Source organism: Scyliorhinus torazame, chromosome 2, assembly GCF_047496885.1.
Source record: "Scyliorhinus torazame isolate Kashiwa2021f chromosome 2, sScyTor2.1, whole genome shotgun sequence".
NCBI lineage: Eukaryota > Metazoa > Chordata > Chondrichthyes > Carcharhiniformes > Scyliorhinidae > Scyliorhinus > Scyliorhinus torazame.
The window spans coordinates 348,833,716-348,856,704 of NC_092708.1; the positions used below are offsets into that span (position 1 = coordinate 348,833,716).

General features: G+C 44.5%; 1 protein-coding gene across 2 annotated transcripts in view; it reads left to right on the forward strand.

Moving 5' to 3' along the window:
• Positions 1-22,989, forward strand: part of mdga2a (MAM domain containing glycosylphosphatidylinositol anchor 2a) — a 1,293,828-nt gene that overhangs the window by 874,918 nt on the left and 395,921 nt on the right. For both annotated transcript variants that reach the window (XM_072491028.1, XM_072491020.1), the window contains exon 9: positions 12,809-13,078. In XM_072491028.1, the coding sequence (XP_072347129.1) occupies positions 12,809-13,078 (270 nt within the window). The remainder of the gene's footprint in view (positions 1-12,808; positions 13,079-22,989) is intronic.

Sequence of the window (22,989 nt, forward strand, 5' to 3'; positions counted from 1 at the left end):
AACAATCTTTGGGAGCCTTGGAGTAGATTCTTCATTGTGCGCTGGAATATCGCATAGGCCGAGGAGATGCCAAAGGATAATCTGGTGTATTGAAACAAGCCTTTATGCATGTTAATTGTCACAAACGTTCATGAATCTTCATCCAGTTCTAGCTGCAGGTAGGCATGAGTGAGGCTTGAGTTTATTGTACGTGAGGCCCCCCACCAACTTCACATGAAGGTCTTAAATTTGTGAAATGGGATATTTATCTAGTTGGGCGGCCTGGTTCATTGTAAGATTGTAGATGCCATATATCCTAACATAGCCAGCCGGCTTTAATACAGGGATGATGGGGGCTGCCCGTTCTGAAAATTGCACGGGTCTGATAATTCCCAGTTCTTCCACGCATTTAAGTTTGGCTTTCACCTTTTGGTCCAAGGCGTAGGGGACCAGTCTTGTTCTGAAAAGCTTTGGTGTTAAGTCTGGGTTGACGTAAACCTTGGCATTTCCACCCTTTATACGACCCAATTTGTTCTGGAACATGTCCTTTTACTTGCAAAGGACTTCCTGAAAGACGCTGTCCAAGACATTGAAATTTTCCAACCAGTTCAACTTGATTTTATGCAACCAATCCTGTCCAATAAGACACGATTGATGCCCTTCGACAGTGATCATAGGTAACTGCATATTTGGCTGCTGATATGACACTGGAATCATGTCTGTCCCCAAAATTTTCAGAGTCTCCCCCGTATATGTCACCAACTTGGCTGTTGTGTTACTAAAGTTCAAAGACTGAATGCCTCCTTCAAGGTATTTACACGTTTAGTCACCCAAAACTATGGACGATGCCCCGGCATTGACCTCCATCTTTCATGGCCTTCCATTTACTGTGAGGACTATCTCAATTGGGCCTGTTTTGCTCACTTTCACCATGTTTAATCTGTATGTTTCAGGCTCTTCACCTGAATTTATTTCCATTTTATTCACCGGAGTCATGGTTTGCTGCTTTTTAATTTAATTGGTGCATTCTGACGGGTGCTGTAATGTGTATGGATATGATTTTTCCTATTGCACCGAAAACAAAAAAATTCTCTGCAGCAGCCGATTCTTGGGAGTGATCGCCCCAACACCGATACAGCCATCTTGACTCCAGGAATGAAAGCCCAATTCTTTCCCTGACCACCGGCTAAGATCCTGTTCCTGGGATCGTTGCTGAACTTCCCCTGTGCCTGTCGACCTGGCTACGCACCTGGCAGCCTAATCGCCCACAAATGGTTCACCTCGCCCTCTTGCACGCTCTTGTGCTCTATTGCGTCTCTCTCTACCCACTCGCTTGCCTAAGCAATCTCGATCGCCCTGTCGAGGGTAGACTTAATTTTAGCCAGGATCTCCCTTTGCAACCTGATGTTGTTAATACTGCATACTAAACGATCGTGCAGCATCTCACCATGTGCTGCACCGATCTCACAATGCTCGGCTATTTGCCTGAGTCTGGCAGCAAAGGCAGAGATAATTCTCCTCGGTCCCTGGCAGCTTCACCAACTGGTCAAATGATTTTTTGTTAGGAGCCTCCAGGCACATCAAATTTCTTATAAGGTTGTAGGTTGTTGGTCCACAAACTGTTAACAGGGTAACTTTCTGTTTATCGTCCCCTGTTATTTAATTTGCTGTGAATAAGTAACAGAGCCGTTCCATTTACTGGCTCCAGTCTTCTGCCCCTGGACGAATGGGTCTAACTTCCCAATCATGACAATTTTTCACTCACTGTTCTATGGCATCGACGACACTTTCTGACTTCTCTGTTCATTTTGGAGGCTTCTCCCTTCCCCTTCGAAATCAACAACTGCGGGCTTGCAGTCAATCCGGTTGACACTCGTCGCCAATGTGGTGGCTCAAGGCAATTGGATTGTTTCCAAAGCGACTGAAGAAGGTCAGGGAGGAGATAGCAGATGTTCTGAGGATGATTTACCAATCCTCACGAGACACAGGGGTGGTATCAGAGGGCTGGAGAAATGCAAATGTGGTTCCATTGTTTAAAAATGGATCGACGGAAATGCCAAAGGCCAGTTAGTCTTATGTCAGTGGTGGGCAGGTTTGTAGAAACAATCCTGAGATAGGATTAACTGTCCCATAGAACAGGGCTAGTCAGGGATAGTCAGCGTGCATTTGTAAAAGGAAGGTCTTGCCTCACAAATTTGATTGAATTCTTTGAGGAAGTGACAAGAAGGGTTGACGAAGGTAGTGTAGTGGATGTGGCGTACATGGATTTTAGCAAAGCATTTGACAAAGTCCCACATGGCAGATTGGTCAAGAAAGTGAAAGCCCATGGGATATAGGGCAATGTGACAAACTGGATAAAAAGTTGGCTTAGTAACAGGAAACCAAGGGTAATGGTTGATGGCTGCGCTTGCAATTGGTAAGTTGTTTCAAGTAGTGTTTCACAGAGCTCAGTGTTGGGACCCTTACTGTTTGTGTTATATATTAATGATTCAGATGTACACATGGGAATGATCTGGAAGAAGGTACTGAAGGCACTGTTGCTAAGTTTGCAGATCATACAAAGGTCTGTAGAGGGACATGTAGTCTTGAGGAAACAAGGGGGCTGCAGAAGGACTTGGACAGGCTAGGAGAGTGGGCAATGAAGTGGCAAATGAAATACAATGTGGAAAAGTGTGAGGTTATGCACTTTGGAAGGAGGAATTTAGGCATAGACTATTTTCTAAGTGGGGAAATGCTCAGGAAATCAGAAGCACAAAGGGACTTGGGAGTCCTTGTTCACAATTCTCTTAAAGTTGACGTGCAGGTTCAGTCGGCAAATAAGAAGGCAAATGCAATGTTAGCATTAATGTCAAGAGGGCTAGAATACAAGACCAGAGATGTACTTCTGAGGCTGTATAAGGCTCTGGTCAGACCCCAGTTTTGGGCCCCGTTTCTAAGGAAGGATGTGCTGGCCTTGGAAAGTGTCCAGAGGAGGTTCACAAGAATGATCCCTGGAATGAAGAACTTGTCGTATGAGGAACGTTTGAGGACTCTGGGTCTGTGCTCGTTGGAATTTAGAAGGATGAGAGGGGATCTTATTGAAACTTACAAGATACTGCGAGGCCTGGATAGAGTGGACGTGGAGAGGATGTTTCCACTTGGAGGTAAAACTAGAACCAGAGAACACCATCTCAGACTAAAGGGACGATCCTTTAAAACAGAGATGAGGAGGAATTTCTCCAGCCAGAGAGTGATGAATCTGTGGAATCTTTGCCGCAGAAGGCTGTGGAGGCCAAATCACCGAGTGTCTTTACGACAGAGATAGATAGATTCTTGATTAATAAGGGGATCAGGGGTTATGGGGAGAAGGCAGGAGAATGGGGATCAGAAAATATCAGCCATGATTGAATGGCAGAGCAGACTTGATGGGCCGAGTGGCCTAATTTCTGCTCCTATGTCTTATGGTCTTATAGGAAGCATGATTGGGAAATTTGCAGATGACACAAAGATTGGCCGAGTGGTGGCCAGTGTAGAGGATAGCTATAATCTCCAAAATTATATATACATGTGTTGGGGGAATGGGTATAAAGTGGTAGATGGAATGTAACACAGAGACGTGTGAGGTCATGCATTTAGGGAGTATACAATAAATGTGAATATACTAAGAGGGGTAGAAGAAGTAAGGGATATTGGTGTACAAGTACACAGGTCCCTAAAGACAGCAGTTCAAGTAGACAAGGTTGTAAAGAAAGCATATGGAATGCTCTCCTTCACTGGCAGAGGTATAGAACACAAAAGTAAGGATATAATGTTGGAATTGTATAAAACAACGGTGACGCCACAACTGTAAGGCCACAACTTCTTCCCCGCTGTTACCAGACTCCTAAACGACCCTCTTATGGACTGACCTGATTAATACTACACCCCTGTGTGCTTCACCCGATGCCAATGTCTATGTATTTACATTGTGTACCTTGTGTTGCCCGATTATGTATTTTCTTTTTATTTTCTTTTATTTTCATGTACTTAATGATCAGTTTGAGCTGCTCGCAGAAAAATACTTTTCACTGTACACTGTACTCGGTACACGTGACAATAAACAAATCCAATCCAACTGGAGTGTTGGTCACACATTACAGGAAGGACGTAATTGCTCTCGAGAGAGTGCAGAGGAGGTTTACAAGAGTATTGCCCGGGCTAGAAAAGTGTAGCTACGAGGAGAGATTCGATAGGTTGGGGTTATTTTCCTTGGAACAAAGAAGGCTTAATTGAGGTGTACAAAATTATGAGGGGAAGAGATAGAGTGAACAGAATACCATTGTTTCAGTGGAGAATTCGAGAACCAGGCCACATAGATTCAAGATAAAGTGGCAGAAGGTGTCGAGGCTAGTCGAAAATAACTTTTTTTACGCAGAGATAGTGGGAGTTTGGAATTCACTGCCCGAATTGGTGCCGAAGGCAGATTCCCTAAATTCTTTTTAAAAGTACCTGGATCTTCACCTTAGGTGCTCTGAGTTACAGGGTTATGGACCGGGTGGGATTAGGCACCTGGGTGTCCTTGGCCTGGCATGGACAAGAAAGGCTGAATGACGTCTCTCTGTGCTTTAACTTTTCTATGAATCTAATACCGAGTGGAATCCTTACTGCGCTGAAGGAGGCCATTCAGTCCATGGGGTCTGCACCGACCATCCAAAAGAGCAGCCTACTTCGGCCCAATCCCCCACTCTATCCCCGTAACCCCAACTTACTTTTGGACATTTAGGAGCAATGTCCAATTCACCAAACCAGGGAGGAAATCGGAGCGCGTGGAGGAAACCCACGCAGACAAGGGGAGAATGTGCAAACTCCCCACAGTCAGTCACCCAAGGCTGGAATTGAACCCAGGCCCCTGGAGCTGTGAGGCAGCAGTGCTAACTACTATGCCACTGTGCCACCCAAGTAGACTACAGTAGAAGGAATGACGGCTTTATTGACAACTAACAAGGGTAACGTATATACAGGCGTCGAGTCTCTATACAGCCTTCACACTCTGGCTTCCGGATTCATCTGGCCAGGATCCTGCTCCCTGGGACCTGCACTTTTCCTCCAGCGATTGGGGTTCGCATGCTCCTGCACGATAGGTCCTGAGCCAGTCACATGGGCCGTGAGGGAACGCCCCTTAAAAGGACCGTACTACCACAGATACCAAAAACATTGTCAGAAATGATATTGTCTGTGGGAGCAGTTATTTTTCAAAATTGAATCGAAGAAATATAAACAAACAACTTATTGTGTTTGCACCTATAAATAATCTGACTGCCTTCAAATGCTTGTGACCTTTAGCTTAGACATGAAGTCACTTAAGTGTTTATGTACAATATATTCAGCACAGCTTTTTCTGTAGTCAACATCAACTGTGAATTATTTACACTGCTGTCAGGGAAGTCTAATTCCAATGACGCAGATATAATTTATTATTTATTCTTCTATTGTGTACCATAACAGAAAAATAATTTATTAATAAACGTTTTACAACAGATTATATATGTAATAATATGAATTTTAAAATATTCAAGTCGCTTTGCCCAATCCACTCGATCCTGTTGAAGAGCTGACAACAGATGTTTGTTCATTTGGATTGTTAACGACTTGGGCAACATTTCCTCTGTGCTAGAATGGCTTTGTGTGCTTTTCAGTGAATATTTACACAGCAATCTCTTCTTTCATTTTTTAATTTGTATTCAGTGCCGACACAAAGTAAAGGCTGAATCAAGGTTTGATTTTTGCTAGAAGAATCAAAATTCACCGGCAATGTACTGAATCAGAGGTGATCCATTTTTCAGTGAAACAAATTACTGTTTGCATCAAAGTGGTTTCCATCTGCTTGCCAGTGTGACTAAGTTGCTAGCAGCCTCACTTCAGAATCAGAAGATTGTGGCTTCAAGATTGGAGCCCCCTACTATGCTCCCTGTACACACACAACTGCGTGGCAAAATTTGGTTCCAAATCCATCTATAGGTTTTTCGAAGAGGTCACAAAGATGATTGATGCAGGTAGGGCAGTGGATGTTGTCTACATGGACTTCAGTAAGGCCTTTGACAAGGTCCCTCATGGTAGACTGGTACAAAAGGTGAAGTCACATGGGATCAGGGGTGAGCCGGCACTGTGGATACAGAACTGGCTAGGTCATAGAAGGCAAAGAGTAGCAATGGAAGGATGCTTTTCTAATTGGAGGGCTGTGACTAGTGGTGTTCCGCAGGGATCAGTGCTGGGACGTTTGCTGTTCGTAGTATATATAAATGATTTGGAGGAAAATGTAACTGGTCTGATTAGTAAGTTTGCAGATGACACAAAGGTTGGTGGAATTGCGGAGAGCGATGAGGATTGTCAGAGGATACAGAAGGATTTAGATCGTTTGGAGACTTGGGCGGAGAGATGGCAGATGGAGTTTAACCTGGACAAATGTGAGGTAATGCATTTTGGAAGGTCTAATGCAGGTAGGGCATATACAGTGAATGGTAGCACTCTCAAGAGTATTGAAAGTCAGAGAGATCTAGGTGTACAGGTCCACAGGTCACTGAAAGGGGCAACACAGGTGGAGAAGGTAGTCAAGAAGGCATAAGGCATGCTTGCCTTCATTGGCAGGGCACTGAGTATAAGAATTGGCAAGTCATGTTGCAGCTGTATAGAACCTCAGAATAAAGGCACCCTCTACGTAGCAGCGATCAATCTGAGAAACAGATTTCTGAAGACTTAATGATTATTATTGTGCATTATGTACAAACATACAAAAACAAGCTTAAAATATGTTTCTACGACTTAAAGTTATAGATTTATTATTATAATACTTTTTTTAATGGGAGTACCCACTCAGACACATGTTCCTCACCCAGACCCACTCTCACTCACACCCTCACTCACGCTACCCTTTCTCACCCATTCATACTTCTTTCGGGCCCCTGCCTTGACCTAGGCCCAGTCCCAGTTCTTCTAACTGACTGGTCTGCCCGTCAATAACCAACAAAATGAAAGATACGCCTTTGATAGGGCAAGCAGCAAGGGAGGCTATTTTTTAAATCTAAAAGGGCCGGAACAACCGTAGAAGCACTGGAGGAGTCCCACGGAACCCTCAGATTCCATGGAACCCAGTTTGGGAAGAACTATATTGGAGTATGGGAGTGGGCTACCTAATAATATAAAAACAGAGAGCAAGAGTTTCTACAAGTATTTAAAACGGAAAAGAGTAAGCAAAATAAGTGGTGGTCCTCTGGAGAAGGACCATGGGGAGTTAAGAGTAAATTATAAGGAAGTGGCAGATGAAATGAACAAATATTTTGCTTCTGTCTTCACTGTGGAGGATACAAAAACTGTAATAGCTGTAAATCAAGAGGTGGAAGTGAGGGGGGAAGTTGGTGAGATTGCAATCACTGGACTGAGCAAACTGATGGAGCTGCCGGCTGACAGGTCTCTGGCTCCTGATGGACTTCATCCCTCTAGAGGTGGCTACTGAGATAGCAGATGTGTTGATATTAACTTTCCAAAATTTAGTAGATTCTGGAAAGGTTCTATCAGGCTGGAAAATAGTGAATATAACCCCTCTATTCAAGAAGGGGAGGAGGCAGAAAACGAGATACAATAGGCGTTAGCTTAACATCTTTCTTGGGGGAGGTATTACAATCATTCATTAGGAAGGTTATAGAAACTCAAGGTAATAGGGAAGAGTCAGCATGATTTTCTATAGGGAAATTATGTTTAACCAATTTATTGGAGTTTTTTGAAAGAGTCAAAGTTATTTGAGAGAGGATATCATAGAAACCTACACAATTCTAAAAGGATTAGACAGGGTAGATTCAGAAAGAATGTTCCATGGTGGGGGGACCAAAACTAGGGGTCATAGTTTGAGGGTGAGGGGTAAACCTTTTAGGACTGAGGTGAGGAGAAATTTCTTCACCCAAAGGGTGGTGAATCTGTGGAATTCGCTATCACAGAAAGTAGTTGAGGCCAAAAATTGTGTAATTTCAAGAAAGAATGAGATATAGCTACTGGGGCTAAAGGGATTAAGAGAAATGGGGGGAAGGCGGGATCAGAACATGCCACAAAGGCATGGGAATGCAAATCTATAGATATAAAAGCTGCCTTTTTGCAGGGGCATCAGCTCCAGAGAGACATTTTTCTCCGTCCTCCTAAAGAAGCAGCTAACACAGAAGGGATACTCTGGAAGTTGAACAAATGTGTATATGGGTTAAATAATGCATCTAGAGTCTGGTATTTTTCGGTAAGGTCAGTTTTGTTAAAGTTAGGCTGTTGCCAGTTGAAAGCAGATCCTGCAATGTTTTACTGGCACTATAAAGGAAATCCTTCTGGCATTTTTATGATGCATGTCGATGATTTTTTATGGGGTGAAACTAGTGATTTTGAAGCTATTGTAATCTCTGGTTTGAGGAAAGAACTCAGGGTTGGAAGTCAGGCTTCCGGTGCATTTAAATATATTGGACTGGAAATTGGACAGACTAAGTTAGGGGCAACTTTACGTCAGCAATCTTATTTGGAAAGCATCAGCCCAATAGCAATTAGTCGTGGCCGAGTTTCACAAAATGACGCAATGGTTTCAAAGATAGAAAAAGAGCAACTGCAAAGTTTAATTGGGCAACTGAACTGGTTAGGTAGACAGACTAGACCGGACGTGAGTTTTGATGTCTTAGAGTTGAGTACAAAAATGAATGATCCTAAAGTGGAAGAGATAATAAGAACAAATAAAGCGTTGGCCAAACTAAAAATGCAGGAGAGTGTTTTGAAGTTCCCGGTTTTAGGTGACCGTAGGCACTTGAAACTCATAGTTTATAGTGATGCGTCCTACGCAAATTTATGTGATGGGGTTTCAAGCACGGGAGGTTTTATAATTTTCCTTTTGGGGAACAATGGTAAATGTTGCCCGCTTGTGTGGGAAACTAAGAAAATAAGGAGAGTGGTAAAACGCACTTTGGCTGCTGAGACGTTAAGCCTTGTAGAGGCGGTGGATATGGCCTTTTATATAAGTATGATATTGACAGAAATTTTGGGATTAGGGGATTTGGGTAATATACCTATTGACTGTCACATTGTCAAAAAATCCCTGTGGGAAAATGTGTACTCTACAAAAAGTGTCAATGAAAAAAGGTTACGGATAGACATCGCAAGTTTGAAGCAGATGTTGGACAGAGTGGAAATAACAAAAATTAAATGGGTCGACAGGAGCTATCAACTGTCAGACTGTTTTACGAAAAGAGGGGAGAATTCACAGAAACTTCTGGATATTGTTAATGAAGGGCACTTGTTTCTGTGACTGTTTTTTTTTCTTTCTTGTCCAAACAAAATAAAAAGGGGGGGGGGGGGGGGAATCATGTGTGTGTTTTTGAGTTTCTTGAAATTTTGTTTTCACCTAATTATTTTTTTTCTCCAAGGAAGGGGAGATTGTTAAGTAATGGGTCAAGAGACATTGCAATTAGTTGTCTCATTTATGTTAAGTATCCATTTATTGACACTGATATGTAAAGGGGCTTTAGGTGGCCTCTGTCAGGTGATGTATAGTTAGAGTTTTGTGCAAAGGTTATTGGAATGAAATAAATGTGTGTTTGTGAAAAAGGAACGGAACTTTAGATTCTTCATATCACTGCAACTAAAACGTCTAACAGTGGAACTTTGGGATTCTTTGCCTCAGGAGGCGGTGGAAGCGAGGTCACTGAATACTTTTAAGGTGGAGGTGTATAGATTATATTCAGGCAGGAAAACAAAAGGTCAGCGGGGGCAGATGGGAATGTTGAACTTGAAATACACAAAAGAGCTGTGATTTTATCAAATGGCGGAGCAGGCCCGAGGGGCCGAATGGCCTACTTCGATTCCTATTTCATATGTCCGTATGTATGTTTGTATTTTCATTATAATCAGTGTCCAATGTACAAACATAGCTTTAAAATGGCACCTGTGACTTGTTTACATCATTATCAAGCGTGCGTTTGCTTCAGTTGGTTGAACTTTTATCTCAGAATTCAAAGGATGTGGGTTAAAAGCCTCACATCAAGATCAGAAGACATGATCCCGTTAGATATTGCAGGATATTATCAGAAGTGCTGTCTTTCAAAAAGGATGCTAAAGCAATGATAATCTGTAACCTCCCTGGACCTTATGACAAAAATTAAACACCCAGCATTCTGGCCTTTGATGCTCCATTAATATTTCAACTGGGGGTTTTGCCATGTGCAAAATGGCTGTTGTGTTTCTGAACAGTTACTGCTTTCCACGTTATATCATTGGGATGGAACCTGTTGGAGTGGGGCATCTTGTGACCTGCCAAGTTAGTTAGACTTTCCTTGTACCCTTCAGATCACCATTTTATTCACCACGTGCATCGCTGGCATTATGAACTGAAAACAGCAAATGAGAGCAATCTTGGTGAACAATGGAACCAACAGTGCACCTCCTTAATTAATGACATTTAATGACTGAGACATAAACAGTGAAGGACGTTTAATTAAATGGGATGCATTGGGGGGAGATGATGGCATCGTGTTAATCTCACTGGACTCGTAATCCAGAATCCCGGGCTAATTTTCCAGGCTTCAATTCCCACCACGAAATTCAAATGATATTAATAAATTAGGAATCTGGAATATAACGCTCGTCTTGGTACTGATGACCATGAACACATCAATGATTGTTGTAAAAACCCATCTGGTTCATTAATGCCCTTTAAGGAAGGAAACTGCCATCCTTACCTGGTCCGAACTACATCTGACTCCAGACCCACAGAAATGCGATTGATTCTTAACTGTCTTCTGAAATGTCCGAGCAGTTCAAAAGCAATTAAGAATGGGCAACAACGGCACTGAGGAGCCGGGTTCGAATCTCGGCCCTGGGTCACTGTCCATGTGGAGTTTGTGCATTCTCCCCATGACTACGCAACCCAAAGATGTGCTGGTTAAGTGGATTGGCCACACTAAATTGCCCCTTAATTGGGAAAAAAAAATAATTGGGTACTCTAAGTATAATAAAAAAGAATGGGGTACAAATGCTGGCTTTGCCAGGGGCGCCTTTACTGGATAAAGGAAATAAAAATAAACATTAGACCAGGTTTAGAAAGACTTTTTAAAAAATATACATTGAGAGTACCTAATTCTTTTTTTCCAATAAGGGGCACTTTAGCATGGCCAATCCACCTGGCCTGCACATCTTTTTGGGTTGTAGGGGAGAATGTGCAAACTCCACACGGACAGTGACCCGGGGCTGGGATCGAACCCAGGTCTTTGGCATCGTGAGGCAGCAGTGCTGACCACTGCACCACCGTGCCGCCCACGTTTAGAATGATAAATAAAAAGTGTAAAATAAGATTGTATTAGGTAAGAAAGAAAAAAAGAGACCGATAAAAAAGCAAGATATTTAATTTGAACTTTGACATTTCTAAAATGTCCATCAATTAACTACTGAAAAAAGCGACACTAAACTTTTAATTATTTTCTTCATAAGCCAGAAATTGAATGACAATCATTAATACTTATTATGTTGGTTAAAAGACTAGGGAGGTGATTTTCTGGCCCACTTTACCATGGACGCAAATCCCGTTATTGCTGTTAGCTGTCGCGAGAGGGCCATAATGGAAATAGCATCAGCAAAATCTCACTTTGAGACCTTCCCTGCCCCTGCTCCCCACTAACGACTTAATATGGTTCACGCTCAGTGCAGGCGTGAACCTGATTACCATACATTTTAATGTACACAAGTGGCTTTACGCCATTGCTTCCAGGTTTGCAGTATGTTCCCCCCTCCAACGTGATGTCAGGACAACGGGATTCACTTCCGGGTTCCAAAAACAGAAACCAGTTGTGATGACCACACTGGGGGCTTGGAGGTGAGTATAGCCCCTGGGTGGTGAGGGACATGGCCGGGCAGTGCCTTGGTACAGCCACCTGGCCCCCTGGCACTGTCAGGAGCAGGGTCGGGGTGGGGCCAAGGGCAGGGCCTTCAGGGAACACCTGTGGGAGCTTCACTTTAGGTGGGTGAGGGACAGTGGAAATCGTTGGGGGGGGGGGGAATGATGTCTGCAATTGGGGTGGAGGGGTGGGAAGGGGCTCTAACGCCCCAGTGCCAGCGATGATGGGGGAGGTGGTCTTTAGCTTCAATTTGAGATCGGGGCTCCCTATAAAAAGGGCACCCATATCTCTAGACCCTGGCTTTGCCAGCGAGTGGAGCTCCAGCCTCCTGCCCCTCCATCAGGCTGTGCAATCCTCGACCGCACTTTGAAATTGCAGAGTGCCGTTTGATCTGACTAGAAAAGGCAGCTGTGAAACCAATGAATTTCACACTGCCTTTCTCACCTGATGCAATTGTTGGAAAATCGCACCCTAGTTATACAACTAACTCCTAGATTTAACTTGATAATCATGATGTGGAGATGCCGGCGTTGGACTGGGGTGAGCACAGTACGAAGTCTTACAACACCAGGTTAAAGTCCAACAGGTTTGTTTCGATGTCACTAGCTTTCGGAGCGCTGCTCCTTCCTCAGGTAACTTGATAATGGGTAATTAATGTGCAAATGCAACATCTGCATGAAGCTCATGGGAAGCTGAGGGATTTCCCATTGATTCCACCCCACACTGCCGGGAAACACGTGGCAGAGGTGCACCGTCGGCGGGGCTAGAAGATTCCGCCGGCGTGAAGAGCGGTAAGATCTTGCCCGTTATTAATTGTGGCTAATAATCTCCATTAGTTACTTCACTGGATGCTGCTTTTGAAAATGAGAATGATACTGAGCTTTGTCCAAATCTTTTGTTTAACATTAAGAAAATCAGCACAAAAATGAGCATGTATGTTAATATAAGTATATTTTTCCATTTTGCAGACCCACCAAGTGTGGAGCCTACATTTCTGGAGATTCGGCAGGGTCAAGGCAGGAGCATTACCATGACGTGCAGAGTATTGAAAGCTTACCCAACCCGCGTGCTAACCTTTGAATGGAAGCTGGGCAATAAGATTTTACTGACCGGACGCTTTGAGTCACAGGATTATACGCAGATCAGAGTGGACAATCTTTCCAAGGACAGCTACGGAGTTTACAACTGCAGCATAATAAATGAGGCTGGCGCTGGCACATGTAGTTTCCTTGTGACAGGTACACATTCCAAATGTCATTAATATGCCATTCTTTTGTATGACAGACTGCATATTATTTCCCTATTGTCACTGGAAAAATTATTCTTATCCTGCTTTTGTCTTGATTCGCCTGACAGAAGAACATTCTGCAATGTATTTACCACAGTGACCTCAGTCTTCAGTTAAAATAGGGCTGGATTTGATGTTTCCCTGCCAGTGGGTTTGCAGGCAAGGCAGGGGGTAGGTAAAATCCAGCAGATGACCTTACCACCACCTCTCTGCCTTCCCTGACCTGTCTGAATTTTCCAGGGTGAGGGGGGTGATATCGGGCAGTTACTAAACGGCCTTGGGAATGGCCACTTGAGGTCCTCATCCTGCTGCTTCCAGTATTGTATATACAGTGGATGGATTCCCATACCTTTTGGAAGCCGGGCTGGTGTCAAACAAGGTGCAGGGGGTAACCTCCCAACCTCCTTTGCTGGCACCTGGGCCCATTGGAGGTGCCCACCTATGATCATCTCCCTCCCCACCCTGCTTTTAACCTCCCCCCACCCCCCCGGCTCTTTAGCCCAGTCCCCCAACTCCTGCCTCCCTCCCTCAACCCTTCGCTGAGAGACCCAACTACAGACTTACCTGGAGTCCTCAATGTAGTGGGACGGGCAGCTGTCAAAGCAGTCGCCACTGTTTACCAATCCGATTGGCCGGCACCTCTTCAAGATGCGACTTCCTTTTGAGATAAGGGTGGAAGTCTGACCTCAAAGCAATTAACACTGCAGAGCAGCTGTTGGGGGGGCGGGGGTGGGGGTCATGGCCGGCTCCCCAACAACATTTTGGCCAAGGATCCAGCACCCAGTAAAATCCAGCTGTACTGTATTTCCAGCTCAGCTTCTAAGCGCTATTAGCATGATTTAATTTTACTGCCATCATAATACATATCAGCAGCAGGAGATTAAAGGCATTTTCTAGCTGTCTGAAGACTGAATTACAAGTCTAAAACTAAAATAAACTGAATTAATAACCATCATTATAAACAATTATTGTTAGAACTTCTTACCTATAAAAAAAGATGGTGGAGAGTTAATAAGGCAGGTGGTCTATGTTGAGATGACATTTATGAACCCTTTCACGGTTTGTGATTATTATGCATTAGAGTTTTTGGTCTGTTTTTTTCATTCATTTGAGAACAAATTCTTTTTGAGCATTACTTATGAAACCAAAGTGACTATTCACAGGCTTTAAAAACGAAAAAGTCCAAGACTGCAGACGTTGAAAATATGTATTGAAGCCAGCCGAACCAGTTTATGGGACATCAGAGTTCACAGCCTATCTCAGGATAGGTCAATTGTTTCACCCCATGCCCATTAAACCAAATTAGCCAGTATCCATTTTGAGGACAGTAAGAGAGAATTTCCTCATTCCTGCATTCGAAAGTGATATGATGGTGAGGAAAAGCAGCAGCATTTTGTTATGGACAGCTTTACTGGAAAATCCCTTATCGGCAAAGAGTCAAACTAACTGACTATATGTGTGAGGGAAAAAAAGAGTTAAAACCAGTTGTCGGGTATCTGTCAGGAAGGAAACCTGATCGAATGCCAGGGAAGCTCATTCATCCCAAGGTCCGATCTGAAGGCGGTACCGTGGCACAGTGGTTAGCACTGCTGCTTCACAGCGCCAGGGACCTGGGTTCAATTCCGCCCTTGGGTCACTCTCTGTGTGGAGGTTGCACATCCTCCCTGTGAATGTGTCAGTTATCTTCAGGTGCTCCAGTTTGCTCCCCCAGTCCAAAGATGTGCGGGTTAGATGGATTGACCATGCTAAATTACCCCGTAGTGTCCAGGGAGGTGTAGGTTAGGCTAATGGGTTATTGGGATAAGGTGGGGATGTGGGCTTGGGTGAAGTGCTCTTTCCGAGGGTAGGTGCAGACCCAATGGGCCGAATGGCCTCCTTCTGCACTGCAGGGATTTGATGATTCTATGAGAAGTTAATTAAGCAGCATGAAGAGGGACAGTGCTGCAAACCCTTCTTATTTTTTCTATTCTCATGAAAGCTCCCATTGTTAGCTGAGTCAAGCTGATATTTGATTATATCTCTGAGCAGCATATTAACTTTCTACCTATAAAATAAAGCAGTTTAATTATTCCTATCCAGCCTTATCTAGGAGTATCTCATTAAATTTTTTGTCTATCTTTGGAAGATTAGAAACGTTCAAATATGGGTACATAAGAAAGACACACTATCCAATTCAAATTCGAAGCAGATTGAAGTGTAATACTTCTGGGTCAGCCTAATGTCCAAGAAGAGACTGGACAGCATGAGCACACTCTGGTGTGTAAACACCCTAATCTCTCTTAAGAATAACCAGCACAGGTCTATCTGAAGGAGTGTTCAAGGCAATTTTGACAATGATCATGGACAGTAGCTTTATCCTGCATGAGGAAGATAGAAGTATTGTATGAACTTTATAGCTTAACCAGTTAATTTACGTTTGAGTGATATTTCTGAACTTGAAACTTAATTAGTAAAAATGAAACATAATAAAGATGATAGAGTAGGTGATGTATTGCGGCTGTAGTAATGTGAGGGCTGGTGAACGCCATCCCTCACAATAGGAAACACCAATGGCAACCACATCTGCAGTAAAGATTTGCAACTTGAGGAAGGTTGGCTCAGATGAAATGGAGTTTGGGTTTTGGATGCTGTGATGCATCAGGCCAGGGGGAAGTTACCTGGGCACTTTGTTTCAGGTGTCAGCCACACTGTTAAGACTGGGTACTTCAGATTTGCCCTGTGGTCATGGACCGGAGGGAGTGGGACAATTGTCTTTATTATCAATTGAGACATAGATTATAAGACTATAAGAGAGGTTGATCATGAAGCGCATCACCTCCATACTCCCAGAATGCCTTGATCCACTGCAATTTGCATACCGCTGCAACCGGTCCACATCAGATACCATTTCCCTGGCCCTACACTCATCCCTAGAGCATCTCGAAAACAAGGACTCCTACATCAGACTCCTATTTATTGACTACAGCTCCGCCTTCAACACCATAATCCCAGCCAAGCTCATATCAAAGCTCCAACACCTAGGACTTGGCTCCCCACTCTGCAACTGGATCCTCGATTTTCTGACCAACAGACCACAATCAGTAAGAATGAACAACAACACCTCATCCACAATAGTCCTCAACACCGGTGCCCCGCAAGGCTGCGTACTTAGCCCCCTACTCTACTCCCTGTACACACACGACTGTGTGGCAAAACTTGGTTCCAACTCCATCTACAAGTTTGCTGACGATACGACCATAGTGGGCCAGATCTCGAATAACGACGAGTCCGAATGCAGGAGGGAGATAGAGAATCTAGTGGAGTGGTGTAGCGCCAACAATCTCTCCCTCAATGCCAGCAAAACTAAAGAGCTGGTAATTGACTTCAGGAAGCAAAGTACTGTACACACCCCTGTCAGCATCAACGGGGCCGAGGTGGAGATGGTTAGCAGTTTCAAATTACTAGGGGTGCACATCTCCAAAAATCTGTCCTGGTCCACCCACGTCGACGCTATCACCAAGAAAGCACAACAGTACCCATATTTCGTCAGGAAACTAAGGAAATTTGGCATGTCCACATTAACCCTTACCAACTTTTACAGATGCACCATAGAAAGCATCCTATCGGGCTGCATCACGGCCTGGTATGGCAACTGCTCGGCCCAGGACCGCAAGAAACTTCAGAGAGTCGCGAACCCAAGCCTATCCAAGTCCATCACACGAACCTGCCTCTCATCCATTGACTCCATCTACACCTCCCGCTGCCTGGGGAAAGCGGGCAGCATAATCAAAGACCCCTCCCACCCGGCTTACTCACTCTTCCAACTTCTTCCATCGGGCAGGAGATGCAGAAGTCTGAGAACATGCACGAACAGACTCAAAAACAGCTTCTTCCCCACTGTCACCAGACTCCTAAATGACCCTCTTAAGGACTGACCTCATTAACACTACACCCTGTATGCTTCATCCGATGCCAGTGCTTATGTAGTTACATTGTATATGTTGTGATGCCCTATTATGTATTTTCTTTTATTCCCTTTTCTTCTCATGTACTTAATGATCTGTTGAGCTGCTCGCAGAAAAATACTTTTCACTGTACCTCGGTACACGTGACAATAAACAAATCCAATCCAATCCAGTCCAAATCCAGGGAGGTCATGTTGGAGTTGTGTAGAATTTTGGTGAGGCCATGGCTCGCGTACGGTGTGTAATTTTGGTCGCCACCTCATAGGAAGGATGTGATTACACTGGAGGGGGTGCAGAGGAGATTCACGAGGATGTTGCCTGGGATGGAACATTTACGTTACGAAGAGGGGTTGGAGAGGCTTGGGTTGCTCTGGTTGGAGCAGAGAAGAGTGAGAGGCGACCTGATCGCAGTGTACAAGATTATGAGGGGTGTGGACATGGTGGATAGGGAGCAGCTGTTCCCTTTAGTTGAAAGGTCAGTCACGAGGGGACACAATTTCACGGTGAGGGGCAAGATGTTTAGGTGGGATGTAAGGGAAAACTCTTTTACCCAGAGGGTGGTGACGGTCTGGAATGCACTGCCGGGGAGAGTGGTAGAGACGGGATGCCTCACATCCTTTTAAATACTACCGAAATGAACAGTTGGCACATCATAACATTCAAGGCTATGGGCCAAATGCTGGTGAATGGGAATAAGTAGGTAGGCCAGTTGTTTCTCACATGTCGGTGCAGACTCGATGAGCCAAAGGGCTTCCCCTGCGCTGTGCTGTTCTGTGATTCTGGGTGACTATGAGTGAGGCAATATGGGGATCCAGAAAGTAGCAATAAAGGATCCTGAGCCCAAGTCCAGCAGGTTTGAGGTTCTTGCAACTTGTGTGGTGAGAGCAGAGTCTTGAGGGAGGATGAGGCTTCTAACCATGGCACTGTGGTGCAAGGAGCCATTTAAACGCGGGGCGGGGTGAAGATAAAAGGAATATAGATACTGTTCTCTGGAGCCAAGAACCAAGACCCAAAGGCTGTGTTGCATGACCGTTGCCAGGTTTAAGGACATCTCCTCAGGGGTGGAGAAGAGCTTGGAGGGGGAGGGGAACGTTCAAATAGTCGTGGTTCACAATGACATAGGTAGGACTAAGAAAGATGTTCTGCTGGGGAATTATGAACATCTCGGGGCTAAATTTTATAAACAGAACCGCAAAGGTGTTAATCTGTGGGTTAGTGCCTGAGCTATGAGCAAATTGGCAGAGGGTAAGTAAGATTAGAGGGTGAATGCATGGCTCTAAGGTTGGTGTGACAGAAGTGGTCTTTGATTCATGTGAGTGCACCAGCTAATCGAGTCAGAACAGGGGAAAATGGCAAAATGTCAGAATTAAAGATTGAATGCGTACAGCATTTGTAACAAAATAGATGAATTTATAGTGCAAATAGAAATAAAATGAGTATAATATGGTAACTTTAACAGAGAAATGGTCAAAGTAACCATAGCCGGGACCTAAATATTCAAGGGTGTCTGCCATTTTGAAAGGGCGGGAGGAAAGGGAGAGGAGGTGGCGTGGCTTTGTTAATAAAGGATGAGAGCAGTCTGGTCATACAAATTCATTACATTGTTGTGGTCGATGCTGATGTTGTAGGCTCTACTGGAACATTTTGGCTCTAGGCATGGCTATTTCCAAATTATAGCTCGTCAGCAATGCGGCCGGAATGCTCTTAGGGCCTACAGCTTTTGCCATCAATTGTAGATCATGGCTTTTGCCACACAATTTGATTATTCACTTTTCTCGCTTTTCATCCACACCATGATGTCTTTCATCCTGGCACGTGGGAGTCACCAGCCCTGTCAGAACTCCTGGTCATCACTGCTACAAAGGTTATTGGCTTGATTTAATGCACACAAAACAGAGTCTGGTTTTGGGTGGTATAGCGGGGTCTTTCTAGGTGCCTGCAGCACCAAAAATAACCCCGCTATCAAACGGGACTCTGTCATATTTTTTCTGGCCTGGGTCGGGAACGCCCCCACCGAGGCTGTACTTACCGAGCTCGTCAGTGAAGGAAGAGATCGGGCGCCATTTCGAAATGCCACCCTGATCTCTTGACCCCGTTCGGACACCCAACCACTGCCTCTGGAACTCCCCCTCCCCCCACTGCACTAACTTGTCACTTAGGGGGTTCTTAAGCCCCTGCTCACCCAATCTCTTGTGGGCAGGACACCCCGAGGCCTGATCCTTGGCACAAGTAACCTGGCACCATAGTACTGCCAACCTGGCAGTGCCATGATAGCAGTATCAGGGAGTCCAAGTGTCAATGCCAAGGTGCCATGCTGGCTGTGCAAAGGTGCTCGGGTGCCAGTGGGAGTTACCCAGAGCCCAACCACCCGGAAGCCTCTGATGGGCTGGGAGACCCTCCCTGCCTCCCCAGGTGGTCTTATGATTGGTTCACATTCATGTAGACCAGTGCTAAACGGTGCCATGTCAGGTATCACAGGCACAGATGGTATAGTTCCAGGGCCTTGGGAGAATCGGGCGCAGATATATTCAAATGAGTCTTACGGCTCACTTAAATATGTTAATATGAATCTCGCCCAACGAGGATGAGATGCAGACCACGACATCTCACACGATCTCGTAAAACCCAACGAGGCATTCTGAATGTCGCAAATCCCGCGAGAGGCATCACCTGATTTATTTACTCTGTGCCAATCTTCCATTACTGCTATTAATTTAAAGTCTGGTTTGATGTTGAGTGATTTTAAAACTGGACTCCTGAATCATCGATGGCCATGTGCGCCATCTGCAGGGTCATCTGAGCCAAGGAGGATCCAGGTTCTATCTGTGGTGTTCTAGGAATCTACATACAGAGGCCATCTTCACAGAAGCCATGCATGTCGAAAATCAAAAAATAGGATAGTGTGGGCTAAATATTACAGAGAGGCATCAGTATCTTAAGTTCTTTCCAAAACATAATTTACTGAAGAACAGTTGCCTGGAGCATTGTTGTAATCACTTTAAATAACCGTAATAGTCTTTGGTACTTTTTGTGTTGGTGAGAGACTGGATTAAGAAATCAAACAATTTTCAACATCTGTTTTGACTTTAATTATTCAACATACCCTTAATTTGGAAACATGGAGTCCACATATTTAGCCATTATTGTGTAACTGTCAGATAGTGGGGCAAAGGCTGTTTGTCTGTGACTGAGCTTTAGCTTCTGCCAAAGAGTTTAGTGCTATCAACATTGAGAGCCAGGGATGGCGTTAAAGTGCTTGGAAATGTGTCCAAGGAGAATAATATTGAACTGTCTCATTCTCTGAGACCATTTTCTCTCCCGGGTCGGGTGCGCGGAGACAGGAGAACCCCTCGGCTTTGTGAACACGAACCTTTTAAAATGGCAGCCCGCAGTTCCAATTTTCATCCCAAGAGTCATTGTCCACCTCACCCCTGCACATACTCCCCATGCCCCATCCATGCAAACCTACACCATTCCTTCAGTTTCAACTCTACTTTCCTGCCCACTCCCCATATCCGCCGATTCTCTGAGATATCAAAAATCAGTCTATCTTTTTCTTAAATATACTCAATGATGATGTAGCCACAAAGCTTACAGCTAGGCACGGTAGCACAGTGGTAAGCACTGTTGCTTCACAGCATCAGGGTCCCAGGTTCGATTCCCAGCTTGGGTCATTATCTGTGCAGAGTCTGCATGTTCTCCCCATGTCTGCGTGGGTTTCCTCCGGGTGCTCTGGTTTCCTCCCACAGTCCAAAGATGTGCTGTTAGGTCATTTGGACATTCTGAATTCTTTCTCTGTGTACCCGTACAGGCGCCAGAATGTGGCGACTAGGGGCTTTTCATAGTAACTTCATTGCAGTGTTAATGTAAGCCTACTTGTGACATTAAGATTATTATTAGAGAATTCCAAAGATTCACACCCGTTTGAATGAAGAAATTGCTCATCATCTCAGTCCTAAATGATCAGCCCCTTATCCTTAGACTGTGACCCAGTGTTCTAGATTCCCAGCCAGGGGCAATAATCCCTCAGCATCTGCCATGTCATGTCAAGTCCCTTCAGAATCTTGAGCATTTCGAAAGATCACATCCTATACTCCCAAAATCCAGAGAATATAAAACCCATTTACCCAGCTTCTCATTATAGGGAATCCTCTTATCCTGGGGACTAATCTAGGGAACCGTAGCTGTAAAATGCAACTATATTCTTCCTCATGTATGGACACCAAAAATGCAAACAGTATTCCAGGTGTGTTCTCACCAAAACCCTATATAATTGTCGCAAGACGTATTCTTCTACTTCGAGATCCTCACAGTAAGGCCATTTGCCTTCCTAATTGCTTGCTCAACTCAGACAATAGTTGGTTGATGCTGACTCCTCTGCTATCGTTACCCATCCATGGAACTACTGATTTTAACTCTGGACCGTTGATGATCTCCTATCTGTTCCCTGCTTACTAATAGTTTTCTCATTTTTATGTAACCAGGCCTCTATAACTCGAGCTTTCTGAGACCATTCTCGTGGATTTTCAGCTGCCGCCCTGGTTTCGAGGCCAAAGCTCCATGTCCACTTTTGGAGTTTCTTTTTTAAACTTCTTTTCTCTTTACCCCTCCAAGTTCCCTCTCTTCCGTGGTCATGCCGGTTTTCATTTCACCTTTCTTAGGTACTCTGTCCTTCCAATTCCCTACTGGAATCTTTCAGTACTGCTCACCCTCCTTGCTTTCTTGCCAGGATCTCAGGTTTGACGTCCCCTCAGATAAGCCGATCGATTCCAGTGAAATGCATGTGCAGTCACCGTACTCTGGCCCTTCACTTCCTGTAGACTTGACAATAGAAATTGTAGCTTTGTTCACTTCAGTCCATTCATTTTGTCGCCTATTTGACACAGTACGATTTCAGTGAGGAAGTTTACTTTTTCCTGAAATAAAAACAGAAATTGCTGCAAGTACTCATCAGGTCAAGGTAGCATCTGCGGAGAGAGAATCAGTGTTGATGGCCGGGGTTTTCTGCCCCTGACACCGGCGGGCATCGTCGGTTGCCCGTGTGACACTCCACATTTTCCCGCCGTGCCCTCGATGAATCCCACGCACTGCCTCAAGTTTGTGTCCTTTCTCCAGCACCTTTTTGTCTTGAGTTGGCTGACGGCCTTATAGAATCATAGAGCCAAAGAATGGTTACAGCAGAGGTTGAGGCCATTTGGCCCATCATGCTGTTTCCAGCTCTCTGCCAGGGCAGCTCAGCTAGTCCAACTCCCCTACCCTTTCCCTGTAATCTTCACTCGTTAGAAGGGTGTGCAATTCCCTTCTGAAAGACATGATTCAGTCATCCTCCACTGGAGACCCAGGCATCGCACTCCAGGTCCAGGTCACTCACTGGGGGAGAAAAGATTTTCCTCAGGTTGTCATGTTGGTTCTTTCACTAATCACGTTAAATTGCTGTTGTCTGGTTCTTGATTCTGCCGCCAATGGGAACAGTTCCTCCCCATCTACTCTGCCTGGACTGTGCATTGCCCAGAGTTGCACACAGTAATCGAGTTGAAGCCGAATTAGTGTTTCATAAAGGTTCATCATAACATTGTTACTTTAATGCTTCATGCCTCTATTTATAAAACTCGGGATTCCTTATGCCTTTTTAACCACTGTCTCAACCTGCCTCACCACCTTCCGCATCTCATCATCTACTCCTGCGTCTCACTGTTTCTGAACGTCATGTAGAATTGTACACTTTATTTTATCTTGCCTCTCTTTCTTCCTCCCAAAATACGTCACTTTGCACTTTTCTGTGTTCAATCGCATCTGCAATGTGTCGACCCATTCCACCAGCCCGTCTTGAAGCCTTTCATGGGCTTCTTGATATTTTCAGGTTTTAACAGCTGCACGTTTTGAAAGTGTGCCGGGTACATCGAGGGCTCCCAGTACC